Source organism: Notamacropus eugenii, chromosome 3 (assembly GCF_028372415.1).
Source record: "Notamacropus eugenii isolate mMacEug1 chromosome 3, mMacEug1.pri_v2, whole genome shotgun sequence".
Taxonomy (NCBI): domain Eukaryota; kingdom Metazoa; phylum Chordata; class Mammalia; order Diprotodontia; family Macropodidae; genus Notamacropus; species Notamacropus eugenii.
In genome coordinates this window covers 462,121,885-462,136,610 of record NC_092874.1, presented here as the reverse complement: position 1 = coordinate 462,136,610, position 14,726 = coordinate 462,121,885, and the positions used below count along the sequence as shown (strand labels likewise).

The 14,726-nt window shown below is 37.8% G+C and overlaps 1 protein-coding gene across 2 annotated transcripts in view; it reads right to left on the bottom strand.

Annotated features, from left to right (window-relative positions):
- The window catches only part of CADPS (calcium dependent secretion activator), a 544,059-nt gene that overhangs the window by 159,356 nt on the left and 369,977 nt on the right, over positions 1-14,726 (bottom strand). For both annotated transcript variants that reach the window (XM_072598786.1, XM_072598785.1), the window contains exons 12-13: positions 11,130-11,266; positions 7,899-8,086 (exon numbers count right to left, since the gene is read on the bottom strand). In XM_072598786.1, coding sequence (XP_072454887.1) covers positions 7,899-8,086; positions 11,130-11,266 — 325 coding nt within the window. The remainder of the gene's footprint in view (positions 1-7,898; positions 8,087-11,129; positions 11,267-14,726) is intronic.

Below are 14,726 nucleotides of genomic sequence, written 5' to 3'. Positions count from 1 at the left end.
ACCAAATATTCTCTGTAGTCTTTGCCAGCTTCTTTTAACTCCTGTATGTGTATGCATACACACATATGTGTGAATATATACATATATTTATGTATTTATATATAATATATATTATGAAGGTAATTCTGAAGGGGGAAGCATTGAAAGGGAGAATTTCCTGCAGAAGTCTTATGAAAAGTATAGTACTTGAATGTAAGAAGGTAACTTCACGTAGAAGATGGAGGAGATATGGGTGGACAGTAGGTTGTCTGCAAAAGACCCGAAGATTTTAGCAAGCTGAAAGCTCATTATGCGATATGGCAGACAAAAGCTAATGTGTGATCTTGGGCTTCATTAAGGGAGACAGCTTCCAGAAATGAGTAAGGAAACAAGCACTCTAGGTACCCGCTATGTGCTAACAGCTTTGCATATACTATTCACATGATCTTCACAATAACATTTAGAGAAAGATATTATTATTTCCATTTTGCAGATGAAGAAACAGAGGCAGGCAGAGGCTAAGTGGCTTTTCACATACGTAGTAAACATCTGAGGTTAGCTTTGAACTCAGATTTTCCTGACTCCAAGCTGGGAGCTCTATCCACTGCACCACCTAGCTACCTTTTCTGTCTCACCTCAAAAGCAAGCAATGATCTTCTTGTCCTGGTCAGACCTTATCTGAAGTATTGCGTTCAGTTTAGAAAGCACAATGGGAAACCGGAAAGCACCTGGAGGAGGAGAGGAAGGATGATACAAAGCTTTGAGTCCATGCTGTATGAGGATCAGCTGAAGAAAATGAGGACATTTTGCCCAGGAAGAACACTCAGGGGAGACAGGAAGTAAGGGAAGGCTGTCAGGTAGAAAAGGGCTTAGATTGAAGCTGGCACATATATTGCACTTTAAAGTTCATAAAGTGCTTTCTCTCTGTCTCTGTCTGTCTTTCTATACATACAAATTCATTTGATTCTTAAAACAACTCTGTAAGGTCGATGTTAGTATCATTCTCACTTTACAGATGGGGAAATTGTTCTTTGTATCCCAGAGAGCAGAAACAGAAGCAAGATGGAAAAAACTGCAATGAGACAAAATTAGGTGCATCTCAGGAAACACTTCCTACTATTCAGCATTGTTAATAAATGAAATGGGATGACTTGAGAGGCAATAGGATCTCCAGAAGGTTTTCTGATCCTAGACTTCTCCAAGAAGAGGGTCAATGACCACTTACCAGATACCTTGTACTACATATTCTAGGCAATGTGTGAGGCAGTGAAGATACAAAGTGCAAAATGGAATAGTTCTTGCCCTCAAGGAGCCTGAACTCTAGGGAAGGAGTTTCTAACCCTTTTTTCTGGTCTTTTTGGCTTTCAGTACACCTTCCCATGATGGCTATTTTATATGAAAGCAAAGCAATCCTAGAGTTTTCTTATATGAACAAATAAGAAAAAACATTCAAATATTGCCTACTTAATATAAAAAGACATAGCTTGATTTTTTTACTCTTAGGTACTACTATGTACCAATAAATGAAACAGATTTATTAATTTCAATAGGATATTGTCATTTACCAAATATTCCCCGTGTCCCTCACCAACATCTCTTGACTTCTAGAGATATATGTGACCCATGTTGGGAATCGCTGCTCTATAATAATGTTAGTTTGGCAGTGGGGGGTTCTGGGAGTCCATCTTAGACAGACATTCATTCGAGTATAAATGCTGAACTGTGATACACATGCATCCCTTCCCCAACCATAATTTATACTGTCCATGTGCAATATGAAATCCTGAATACGTGCATACTGACATCCTCTAGCCATAGACTTTCTATCATCTGTGGGAATGGATTCCAATGAAGTAGATTTCAGCTTGGTTCATATTTTTGATTCTCCATGAAATGTATGAGGCATCATTCCTCCAACCAGCCTTATGCTCCAGAAAGGACATCCTAGTTGTGGAGGGCAATTGCTGCTAGTGAATCATTCATTTAATGAAGTCTTATAACAAAATTCCACTTCCATGCTAAACTTAGTGATTCTTCTTTGGAGTCTTGCTGACTCACAGCATTGAGCAAATTGAGTGAATACTGACTCAATTTGCAAAGTTGAAAATTGGCTTTGACCCACCTATTAAAAAGTTATGTGTACAGGGAGTCTGTCTTTCAAATCTATTCAGCTCCACATTTTAAGAGCCTACTATGGATAGAGAATTGCTACTCCAGAATGCATCAATGGTTAATATGTATCTGGGAAGGGTATGAGGTATGGTCTACTATCCTATTGAGCCCAGATGTGGGCCACTCTGGTGTAGGAAAGAGACATCTTGGCTAAAGTTTAGGGTGGTCCCAGGCCAACATCTTCCATGTGGTTAATATTCTACATAGCCTTTATCTTCTTGTATCTTTCCATCCTTCATTTTCATCTCTGAATAGCTTTCCTTCCAAGTGACTACAATAGGAAACATTCTGCATTTACCTCAACCCTTTTGCACAGAAACACTCAATTTTTTTCAAAGGGCAGCATCTTACCCCCATACTTACTTCCTGGAGACTTGATACCATTGGACATCTTTTCCAGAATTTTTAGGATTCCGGCCCTCCCCCATATGCTTATAGACTCATTAATATCTGGAACTCATGTTGGATCAGGGCAGCTGGCATTATGGATCTGTTAATTGCCGATACAATGTACTGCTATTCCACACAGCCCATATGCGTGTCACAGTGCTGGCATTCACGAAATGTTAAATAATAATGTAAATGAGAAAAAATTTTCAATCCCAATAATAATTTGGATCCAAAGAACACTGACGCAATAAACGCTCATCAAAGCTGTTTGATACCTTGTCTCTGTGGGAGAGTGACCAAAGTGACGCTAATTTAAATGTCATCTAGAAAGTATACTAGAAGAAACACATGCACAATGATGAAAATTCAAGGCTGCACCCTTGGGAGCTGCTTTAAAAGTTATGGCATCTAGTGAGTTTCCATAAAAAAAGAATGTCAGAAAGCAACAAGCTATATGCGTGTCCACTGTTTTCCTCCTCTTAATAAATTCAAAATCCAAACAGATTTGATTCGAAGGAGGTTTTTCAATTAACATCTTCAGTACAGACTGAACATCCAATGACAACCTAACTTTTGTGTTGAGGCCCTGAGTGTGTTGACATGGTCCATATACACATACAAATCCATTTTAAAAAGTAGGGGACTTAGTCAATCATTGGGGTGCTTGTTTTACACAAGGCTGACCTCAAGTCCTTCAAAACCTCTTGAGACTTGAAATAGTATAGAATAAACACATGGATAACTTGACCACCTTTTATCCAGTTGTATTGATATTATTCACACTCAGTTCTTTCATGATATTTAGACTTTTTCTTGAGCAACTTTCTGGGGTAAGGTAAGCATATTTTAGTCTTTAGGACTCTTTCTACCCTCCTGATAACTGAATGTGAGTTATGACTATAGAATCATAAAATATTTGTTTATAGAATGGAAAGAGTATTAGAGGTCATTGAATTCAACTTTCCTCATTTCATACAGAGAGAAATTGGAAACTATAGAGGGGAAAGGATTCCCCCAAGGTCACAAGGGTAGCAAGTGGCAAAGCAAGTGTTCCAAACCAGGTTCTCTGAAGGTTCTTTCCATCATACCACACTATCACCTCATTTAATAGGTTGCCTATCAAATAAAGTGCATAAGTTGATGATTCTAGAATATCTCCCAACAACAGAATGCAGGTGAGCTGATGGTATAGTGTGGAAGGATATGATGGTAACTAGTAATTGACTTTCATGAGTTCAATTCAATATTGATTTATTAAATTTCCAGAGTGTGGACATTTAGACATTTCCAAAATGTCTAAAATAACAAATTTGGGTTAAAGCTACTGCAGTTGTTTAGAGAAATGACTTCCTTACTGCCTACACAGAACCATTAAAATATGCATGATACATATACACATACACATATATGCATGCATACATATACACACCTCCATACACACATACATACACACACACACACACACACACACCACTATTTGCCAAAGCTTTTCCATTGGATAATTTGACAATGCAGTTATGCTCTGTTGTAGTTCAGGCCCTGATCACATCTTACTTAGAAAGTTGAATTAGTATACTAATTAAATTCCTAGTCTCCAGTCTCTCTCCCTTTTCCAATATCTTTTCCACAGCTCCAAAATATTCTTTCTAAATCAAATGTTTGACCATGTGACTCCCCAGCTGATGAACCTTCCAAGGTTCCCTATTGTCTTTAGTGTAAATCACAAACCTTCACAATCTGACCCCAACATGTCTTTCTGGGCTTATTTTACATTACTCCATTTGCTCTATATTCCGGTGAAAACAGCATCTTTATTTGTAGAACTTGCTGCTATATCTTCCCTCTGTGCCTTTGCATACAGCATCAACCAAGTCTAGAATGGACTTTCTCCTTTCCTCTACCTCTTAGAATTCCTAGCTTCCTTTCACGTTCAGAACATGGACCACCTTCTTTCTTGATATTGCTCCTTAAAAACATTTTCTTCCTCCCCTTGAAATTATTGTGCTACATCTTTTGACAATTTGTTCCCCTCTCCCCCAACCCCGGTGGAATGTCAGGTCCTTGATGACATAGGCTATTTTTCCTCATCTCCCTAATACTTAGCACATAGTAGGTGCTCAATAAGTGCTTGCTGCATTATATTTAACTGGGCATCATCATTGGTGATGAATCTGGGCATCACCAGAACATGAGCAGATTGTAAACTTGGTTAAACCACAGTTATTTAGCCTGTCTAAATTTAATGATTAATATGTATGCTCCATAGTCAATCTAGTAAATTTCAGTATTGTCCAACCTGTGAGCTGGATGGAGTGTGCAATGATCAATTAAGATTTTCTAATGTAGATGATGTATAATCTGTGAAGATTGTTTTGGTGGCAAGCTCAAGTTATGACCTATTTCAGGGCCATACTGGGTTCTCAATCTTTTCTCTGCCTTTTGACAGAAAATTGGTGTCTGGCAACACATAGGTATCCCAAAATAGATTCATAACTGCTTTATTGTTTTCCAATTTTACATAATACATTATGAATGAGGCAGATCATAGTTAGAGGTATATTTTTAACAGCAGCTGTTTTATTCCAGTACTGTGTCCAACACTGCTCATCTGGCCAGACTGCATCCTAGAAGCAGTACCCTGGACAGCAGCTAGTTAGCTGCCACTCTGATGGCTTGTCATTCTGTCAGTGATAACCTTCAGGGTTCTGAAACATCTGAATCACATTCTCTCTGTACTTTCTTACTGACTCCGAGCTACTGTTGTCTCACTGTCTGACCTTACACAAACAAAATGTAAACAGACAATTCACCTCAGCTCCATCACTGTCTGTTGTGGGTACAGGAGAAGGATAGCCACACAGAATTATATTTTGATTTGACCTTCATTTCTGGTTGACTGACAGCCAACCTCATTTTGGAGGAAGCTGGATTCCTGGATTTTGGGACTTTTCTTCCCTAAGAATAAATTGTGTAACTTCCAGTACTAAGAAAAAAATTCAAATGAATAGAATCGAGCTAAAAATAAAGAAAGCAAGCCTGTCCTGCGTATGAAAATGGATAAATGTGTGTTCAGTAGCTTATTAATGCCAAGTAGCTTATGTGTTTTATGTATCTTTGCTATTGGATATAAAATTGTTTTGTTTCAGGATCAGAAATTTCCTTAATGGTGATCAAAAGGTTTTTGATCAATTTCACCTTTTGGGAGGTGATACCACTAGCAACCAATAGACCTAGTTTTGATGGGGAAAAAATCTCAACACACTAAGAAATGCAACATTCAGAGTAATCATTAAAAATGAAGCTTCCTTAAAATTCACAGAAATCCCTTTAGGTTTTATATCTAAAAGCAACCTTAGAGGTTGTCTTACGCCACATCTTTATCCTGCTACCACCTCATTTTATAGCTAAGAGAATTGATCTATTTCTTTACAATTTGTCTTTATTTTGTGCTTTTCATTACAAATTCTTTTTTGAATAGAATATGGATTTTTTTCCCTCTCTGTTCCTTCCAAATGCCTCAGGAATAGGATGAAAATGAGAGTGGCTATAACTCCGTATTTGATGTGGGTGCCATAAGCATACGGGTCTCTCTGAAGCAAGCCCATCTCCTTTGTTTTTTGCCCCTAGTTTTAGAACAATCAAGGATGAGTTGCTCTTTGTCAATAACTTTGAAAGTACCAGGCAACTTGATGTCCCTGAAAAAAAAAATCTAACTCATAATACTGTTTCCATGTTGCTCGATTAGTTATTAAAATACAAACAATTCTAAAATGTTCCCTTCCGAACACTGATTATGATTCATTACCATCCTGTAGGGTTATCATTCTTTGCTAGGATTGAAACAACAGTTCATCTTCAAAAGGCTTTAAAAAAAAGAATTTCAAAGAAATTGCAACATCAGTAACAGAAAGAGTTGGAAGAAGAGCCCACATACTTCAAGCACAAATCACCACCCAGCTCCTCCTTACCTTTTGGGGTCAGGATTCAACTGGGGTTTAGGGTCTTTTCTTTTTTTAGACTCCTTTTTGGAATCCTTTCTGGCATCCGATTCCAGAGGGGAGGGACTTTTACTCCCCTCATTGTCTGCACTTGGAAACAACCCACTAAGTAACCCATGCGTTTGTTGACTTTGAGGAAGGGGTGGTTTAAGGGACGGCATGCAGCATGTGGCCAGACACAGAAGAAGAAAAAAAAATAAGAAACACATGTAAAAGGAGAAAGAACAAAAAGAAAGCATGAAAACAAAAATGCAAACAAATACATTCAAATGAAAATAATAAGAAAAAAAGATGTAAACTTGCATAAGGAAAAATCAGAACTGAAAAGAAAATAAGAGATCCCAAACTGTTTCCATGACAAGATGTATAAACCTAACTGTGAATCAAGTGGCAGTGTTACAATATGAAATCCAGACAATGTGTATCATAATTCATGATGATGTTTACCAGGGAGTTTACAAAAACACTTCATTATTTTATAACACTTTCTTATTCAGTAACATATGTAGAATACAGTGTGACAACCCAGAGTATATAATGCAACTTCTTTAAAAAAAGATTTCAGTCCAAGAGGCTGTAACAGATAGTCATTGGAGTGCATATATTTATATAAAAAAATAAAGTGGAACTTTCCATAGATGCCCTTTAGGGACCAGGGCCAATGCAACTCTCTGTTATCCAAACAAAAGACTGGAACAGTACAACAATGAGAATGGATAACTTCTTTTTTTATAGTTTACCATTCCAATAAACATTTGATATTGTCTTTCAGTGCCAAATGTCCGAATTTCATGGTGCCCAAGTTCATATAATTTACCAATGATAGAATGTAGTCTAGAACTCATCTTATAGGGACCAATAAAGTTAGAGATGTGTTGTCATGTATAGAGGGCACTAGATACTGAGCATGTAACACCAAAGATGAAAATGATAGGCAGGGTTCTGATGGATTACAAATGCAGACATTTGCCTGCCCACATGTAGATTAATTAGTACTCAACTTCCCTTGTTATCATCAATCAGAGGAGCCCTAAGGAATTGTTGTCTCACCCCCATACACATTTGAGCAAAATCAAAATTAAAAATAAAAGTAATGCAGTTTTAAAAAAATCTCTTGGATTCTAAATCCAAATGTAGATGCTTTTTCTATTGAGGATTGATTTGTATCATCCACCAACAACTTTGCCAGAGCATCAGTGTGAATAATTGAGAGCTGATTGTTTATTTCTTTAGCCATGTCTGACATGACCAAATGGTTCCAATCAATATATGATTCTGGGACATTTTCAGGGGGTGAAGGATGGCTACAAGCTATCGTTGTGGACCATTGACCCAGTGCCCACCTGAGCATCTTCTTACCTGTTGCCATGAACGTGGGATGCACAGAAGGCAAAGCTGTAGTGAAGCAGTGTGGGGTCGATCATGGCTCCGTTTTCAGCTCGTTCAAGGAGATCACTGAGGTAGCAGAGATGTCTGTGACAGCCTCTGACTCCATTTCGTGCACAGTATTCATCTAGTACAAATACCTGGCCAGGACTGAACCAGCCCTGTTTAAGGAATAAAGGAGAGACTTTCTTTTAAATACAGGTTGTTTTCTTGAGAGCAATTTGAACTGGGTGATATTGGTGGGGAGGGAATGGCAAAAGGAGCCACGATGAAGGGGAGGAGGGTGTGATGAAATGCCCTAATCTCCTGTTCTGGGACTTAATAACACACTAGAATATTCAGAGTAGAAGTGGTCTTTTCTTTAATCTAGACCCCAATAATATTGTCTTTCTTGTTCAGAATAATATGAATGTTGGGGAAAGAGTTGTTTAGGCTGATGTTAAAAGCAAATGTATTTTCAAGTGCTAGGAAATGTGAGTTATAGTCTACTTATATGCCAATAGCTATTATAATACACCTTTGAAGGAGGTCCTTTTATTTTAAAATAAAGGTAATGCCATAAATATGCAAATAGTATTGTGTAAGTGGTTTTTAATGTTATTTCTTCAACAGACTTAATTCCATCTAGAGGAGCTGCTTTTGCCTTGGTTTGTGTATTTTTAATTTTTTTTTATTTTTGGCAATTATTGGGTTCTCATTTGGCTTTTGACCAATCCAAAGTCTACACAGAGAAGAGAAACATACCCAGTCTCAAACTGCACTATAGCAAATGGGTGGGGTGAGAGGCTCCCCATTTCTGAACCAATAATTAGTTTGAAAATTGATTTAAATCATTTTCGATGGTTATTTGACAGCATGAAGGAAAAGGGTTTAATTTTGTTTTTGTTGTTGCTGCTTTATTTGTTTTGTTTTTAACTCTAGCTTCTTCTTGGGGTCATCTTTGAAATATTCCCTTGCTTTTTTAATGAAAAAAGGGACACTGTCCAGAAGAGAAAATACAGCTACCTGAGAATGCATGTAAGACAACTGGAGCTGAGTAGACAACCCTGATGTACGATGCCATTAGCTCTTATTAGGGACCTGGGTATTTATCAGTTGGTGAAATGGAGCTCTCTAAGGTATCAAATGAGAGCATCTTTCCTTTTTGAAATTATAAGTTATTGCAACGGGCGGGAGAGTGGTTGAGGCAAAGCACTGCCCCTATAGACAACTTCCTTGCCACCCCATCTGCTACCCCAAATGCTAAATCTTAGAAACAACACTGCTGTGAAAGATTAAAATATATTTTCTACGACTCAGATGACACCAAGTCTTTTGTAGATGCCAAAATAACTGCTTTGAAAAGAGTTGAAGAAATATCAATTAGGATCTCAGTCGAAGACACAGAAAAATTTATGGAGCCCTGCTGGTCGGACTCCAAAACCAACGGAAGAAAAGATTATAATAATGAGGAAAGGAATATATAGAGGAAGGGAGATGAGATTCTTTTCATTTTTATGACTGCCTGAAACTTTGTTCTTGAAAATTCATAGACCCAGGTACTTAGGTGGGAAGATATGATTTTTCATTGTACGTTCTCTGTTTTTTAGTTATCATTCTTTAGAAAAAATGTAAATAAAAAAAGGACCTGGGATTTCATAATTCTTTTCCAGATTAACTTTTCAATGATGTGACAGCCTCTCTGAATGAGAAATTTCAGGACAAAAGAAAATGAGAAAACAAAATAATTAGGTCAAGATGCATTTGTGTTTGCATGAGTTCAGTTGTTTAGAAAAGAAACAGGGGAGAAAAAAACAGCCTTTAGAGAACAGATGTTAACCACGAAAGGATGTGAATCAGCTCAGCTATAAGATGTACTGGTGTGATATATAATGATTATCACATAATCTTGTTAAGTAAACCTGGGGCAAATGGTTTTGATATACAAAATAAATTTTAAAAACAGAAAAAAATTCCTTTTAGGTTAGAAGAGCTCAAATCTTATGGTAAAAATGATTTTAAATTTAAAATAACCAGTAATTCCTTTATGTGAAGTGACTAAACCTATTATAATACATCAAGCCCTCCCTTTTCTCCTATTGCCTAAACTATTTTTCTTATATACTTGATATTTGTGTTTCTTAGACCTAAATAAAAAGGACTTTAAAAACAAGTCAGTCCTAATTCAGGAGGATTTTAGTGTCTCTTAGAAAAGGCAGTATTTTAAAATCATGCAAATTTTTTTTTCTTTTCTGTTTGAAAGTGAGTTTGGGGGCAAGAAATATATGTCCACTGTGCTTTCTCTTCCCTGACTTATTCCCCCTATCTTTAAAATGGGACTGGTAATGTATACCTTTTAGGAAAAATGGTAAAGTTTTGTAAAATCACACAAACCTTTCCTTGTCAAGGCTTATTACATCAATCATAAGGCTCGGGGAAAAGAGGGACTGAGGGTGCCAAATTACATCTTCCAAAGATGCTCAGGACATACATCATGGCTACCTACTTTCTAGCCTTTGGAAATTTTGATCCTACCACTGGACAGAAAGCACTTTAGACATTTAGAATTGTATAGAAAAGGTAAGACATTGTCTAGAAATCCTCAACAAATTTATTCAGTTCACCTGAGGTCCTATGCCCTGATGATTTTTCTTGACAATTTAATTTTGGGGGAGAACGTGCTCATTTATCAGATGACCCCAGCATTTTTTTTTTTTTTGGAGGAAGGGATTAAATTTCAGATCTTTAAGGTAGTATTGCTAAATTCATCATAAACCAGTGAGAGACTCTTGTCTTCTTAGGAGTCTTTCTGCCTCTCCTATGAAAAGATTAGAAAGGGAACTGGGTTGGCTCCTGTCAATAGCCTCTCCCTGTAGAGTTTTCTTTCCTCTTTTCAAAGAAGTATAATCTCAGTTCAGATTGATTTATCTTTAGAAAACACTCCTGAAATAAGAATGGGAGTTTACTTCTTGATCAACTCATCGCATTAGGCAAAATATTTCAGCAGCCACATGTTATCAACAGATTGCAAGTTTGTGCATTACCTTGTACTTCAGAAACAACGCAAATTAGAATTTTGCTCCTAGTCCCCAGAGGACAGTGATGTCTAAGGCCGTTCCTCTATTTTCATTAGGTTTTCTAGAAAAGGTGAGGGTGGAGACCAAAAAAAAAGTTCTCTTTCAGGACGCTCATGTTAAACCACTGTAGACCAAAGAATATACTTGCCAGGCAAGAATAGGAATCATTTAGTCTGTGGTCCAAAGTTAGGCGCTGCACCATCTCAAAGAGGGAAGCGTGGTCAAAGTTACAGGGATTGGAAGAGATAAATTCATCCATGCCATGTTTTTGAGCTCTATCTGCATCTGTTCATTTATACATGTAGAGAGAGACACAATTCAGAGAAACACACATTTTCTTTGACATTTCCAATATACAGGAATTCACAATGCATTTTGAACTTTAACCACTTTTTCTTATTAACTTCCCTCCTCTATCCCACCCTTCCCACCCTTCCCATACCAAAATATCCTTTTGACCTCCCATTGTCAACTTGTATCACTTATTGATTAGCTTATTGCATTTCAGCAAAAATATATTGGCATCAACAGCTTATCTGGTGATCACAATGACAGTGCATTAACACTCTACTGAAAAAAAGGAATGCAAAACTCTCAACTTAGCCTCTTGCTCAAAGATCGCTATTGGCTGAGCCAGCCTTTGCTTAACGACTCCTATTTAATTATTGATGGTGAATTCAAATAGATTCTGCCATTCTACTGAAGGGATAGCCAGAGCTTTTCTCTATATTTTCTAGGTTGTGTGGAAAATGGGTTTCAATGATTTTCAGCCAAAGCCCAACATGGGCACTCCTTCCACATCTAGTGCCAATTGGTTTTAAGAAAGGTCTTCCCCCCACCACTCAAATGCACTCCAAGTCATAGAAATTTTTAGTTAATTACAAAGAATAAGTTAAATAGGGATGCAATTTTGTACAGTTGAAAATAGTTAGAGAGTGAATTTCTGCCATGAATTGAGCCTACAGATAGAAATTTACTCAGTAAGGGTTATGATCTGCCATTTGTTGTGAATTAATAATCTCAGTGTATTAACAACTTTCTTTCAGGGTGAGGACTCCTCCTAAAGGCTAATTCACTTTAATATGTGTAACTAAAATAGCACTAACTTTTCCAGAGAAAAACGAAAGGACCCAAGTTGAGGTGTGGTCCCATGAAATTCATGGGTGGGATGGGAGGTGGCTGTTTGAAGGAGAGAACCCACCCCCTTGTCTGTTTACCCTCTTAATACCGAGATTTCCATCAAATCCTTTTTAACAGCTAGAGTAAGCTTTTTATCCCCATCTTTGCTTACAACATTTGAGTGGAACACAAGGGCATGTCAATGATGACTGAGGCTGATAGGGAACAGGAAGAATCAATAATTAACTCTGAGAAGGTGATGGGGGAACCATTTTGCAAGTCTACTCTACTGGAGGTATTGGCTCCTATGACAAAAATCCCCCTCCCTGCTATGAAAATCTTGAGCTAGAGGTAGTAGGGTTTGAAAATGATATCTTTCCTCACACTATTTTTAATTCTTCTTATCATGGAAACATGGAAATGTGTGTTCAAATAGAACTTCATTGGAGCTCATAGATTAATGCTCTCTCCTCCAATTTTTAAAAGTCTTCTGATCATGGCACCAAGTGCTCAGTGTCTGAACAAGATGCATTGTTTATGTCTGAGACATGCGCGAGCAAAGGTTTCCAGAAGGCATCTTGAGGATTTGTCTCTTTAAAGATGAACAGACTTGCCAGAATGATCAAATAATGTATGTTTTTAAAATGATATTTTGGAAGAGGTATTCTCTGCTTCTCTTCCCCCTAATCCCCACCCTTGTCACACTTGATTCAAGAGACTCTGAAAATCCTCTTGGCTGTGAAACTACCTTATCTTGCTGTTTGGGGAGGTGGTCTATGATTTGGGGTAGATTTTCTCTCCCCTTCTCTTTCTCATGAAGGATTCTATTTGCCTCTGAGTTCCTTGCCAGTTGACCCACTGTCTGGCAAGGAAGGAGCATGACAAAGGAGCGCCCTCTAGAGTTGATGTCAGCAGGTTGGCTTATCCTTATCAGCAAATGAGAAAGTATGTGTGTGTGTATGTGTGTGTGTGTGTGTGTGTGTGTGTGTGTGTGTGTGTGTGTGTGTGTGTGTGTACATGAGATAGATTTTTCCCCAGTGTTAAGAAATCAGGATCTCACCTCAGTGACACATTCCGACTTCTCTAGCCTGAGGCATTGTATCCTAAGTCTTCCACAACCTTGGGTCTCTCATGGTAGAACATCATCTACACATGTCCAAGAAGGTCTCTATCTCTCTTGACAGATGATGCCCTCCTATTTCTGTCCCTTTAGGCTAAGATCAATTTGATTAATATGAATAACTAAAGGTTGTGTTTATGCTATTTTCAAATCCTCCCCCCCTCCCAGTGCCAGGAATATTTTATCCTTCCTCTCCTATTTTTTAACAGCTAGACCAGACATTTTATTTCGTTAGAGGCAGGTTAAGCACTCAAACATTCTCAGAGCCTGAAAAATGACAAATTGGCTAGAGGCCTTCATTTGCCAGTTTGGCTTCTCAATTTTATCACTTTTCTCTTTAAGATTTGGGGCATACTGGGTACCAAACTTGGGGAAAGGGGCCCCTTTGGAGTTGTTAAAAATAGTCCATATGTTCTGAGTATCTTGTTCTTTACTTGTTTCTTCATCTATAAAATGAAAGGGCTGAACTAGGTGGCCTCTGGAGTAGCTTCTCTAAGTCCCTTGTAAGCTTTGCTGCCTGACTGATTTGCTTTGTGGGCTGCTCTCACTTTCCCAGTGGATGCTGTTCTAAAAACTGATCACAATGATCCATGTAAGTTAAAGTTAATTTTCCATAAACTTTAAAGGCTGATCTACAGGACAATGCAGCTCAGTGTAAAAATTAATGACTTTGGAGTCAGGGTACCTGGATTCAAATCCTCCTATTGATATGATTGAATGTGATTCCTTGGCTAAGCTACTTTCCCAGACCATTTTCTTCATCTGTAAAATGAGAGCTTTGGACTAGAGCATGACCTTTGAGATATACTCTAATTCTAGAACTATCATTCTCTGAACTAAATATCCTTTATAAAAAAGCTTTCACTCCCAAAGATTAAAATTACTGAGATAAAATGTCCTCTTTTCTACTCGACTCCAGGGACCACGTTTTGGGGGAATCAATCCATCAACAATTGGAAAGAACATGGAGTTTGGAATCAGGAGACAAAGATTCTAATCTGTTCTTCCCTGAGCCATGGGATCTTGGCCGAGTTTTTAGTGTCTCTGGCCCTGAATTTCATTTTAAAGGGAAGAGGTAACCCCCAAGGACCTTTTCTATATTGGAGGAGGTGTTAACCAAGAGTTCTTCAATGATAGTCCTAGGATTCCAAGTATTCATCAAGTAACATGTCCCTGAAGATTGTTCCAGGCACAGGGAGGGGATGTAATCAAACACATGAAATTTGAGTGAATAAAATTTTGATATGCTTGGAATTAAATTCAAAATATCAAAGGTTCCAATAGCTTCAGGACATCTCATAAAAAAGCTCACTGCTTTATATGAGTAGAAAGAACTCTGGACTGCGAGTCAGGAGGTTAAAGCTTATCTACCAGATTTAACGCTTACTGTGTGTTCCTATGTAACTGAATCTCAGTTGCCTTGTCTACAAAATGAAGATGATAAAACTTGAATCATCACCCTCAAAGGCAACTAGATAGGACTGGAAATAGAGTGCTGGACTTGGA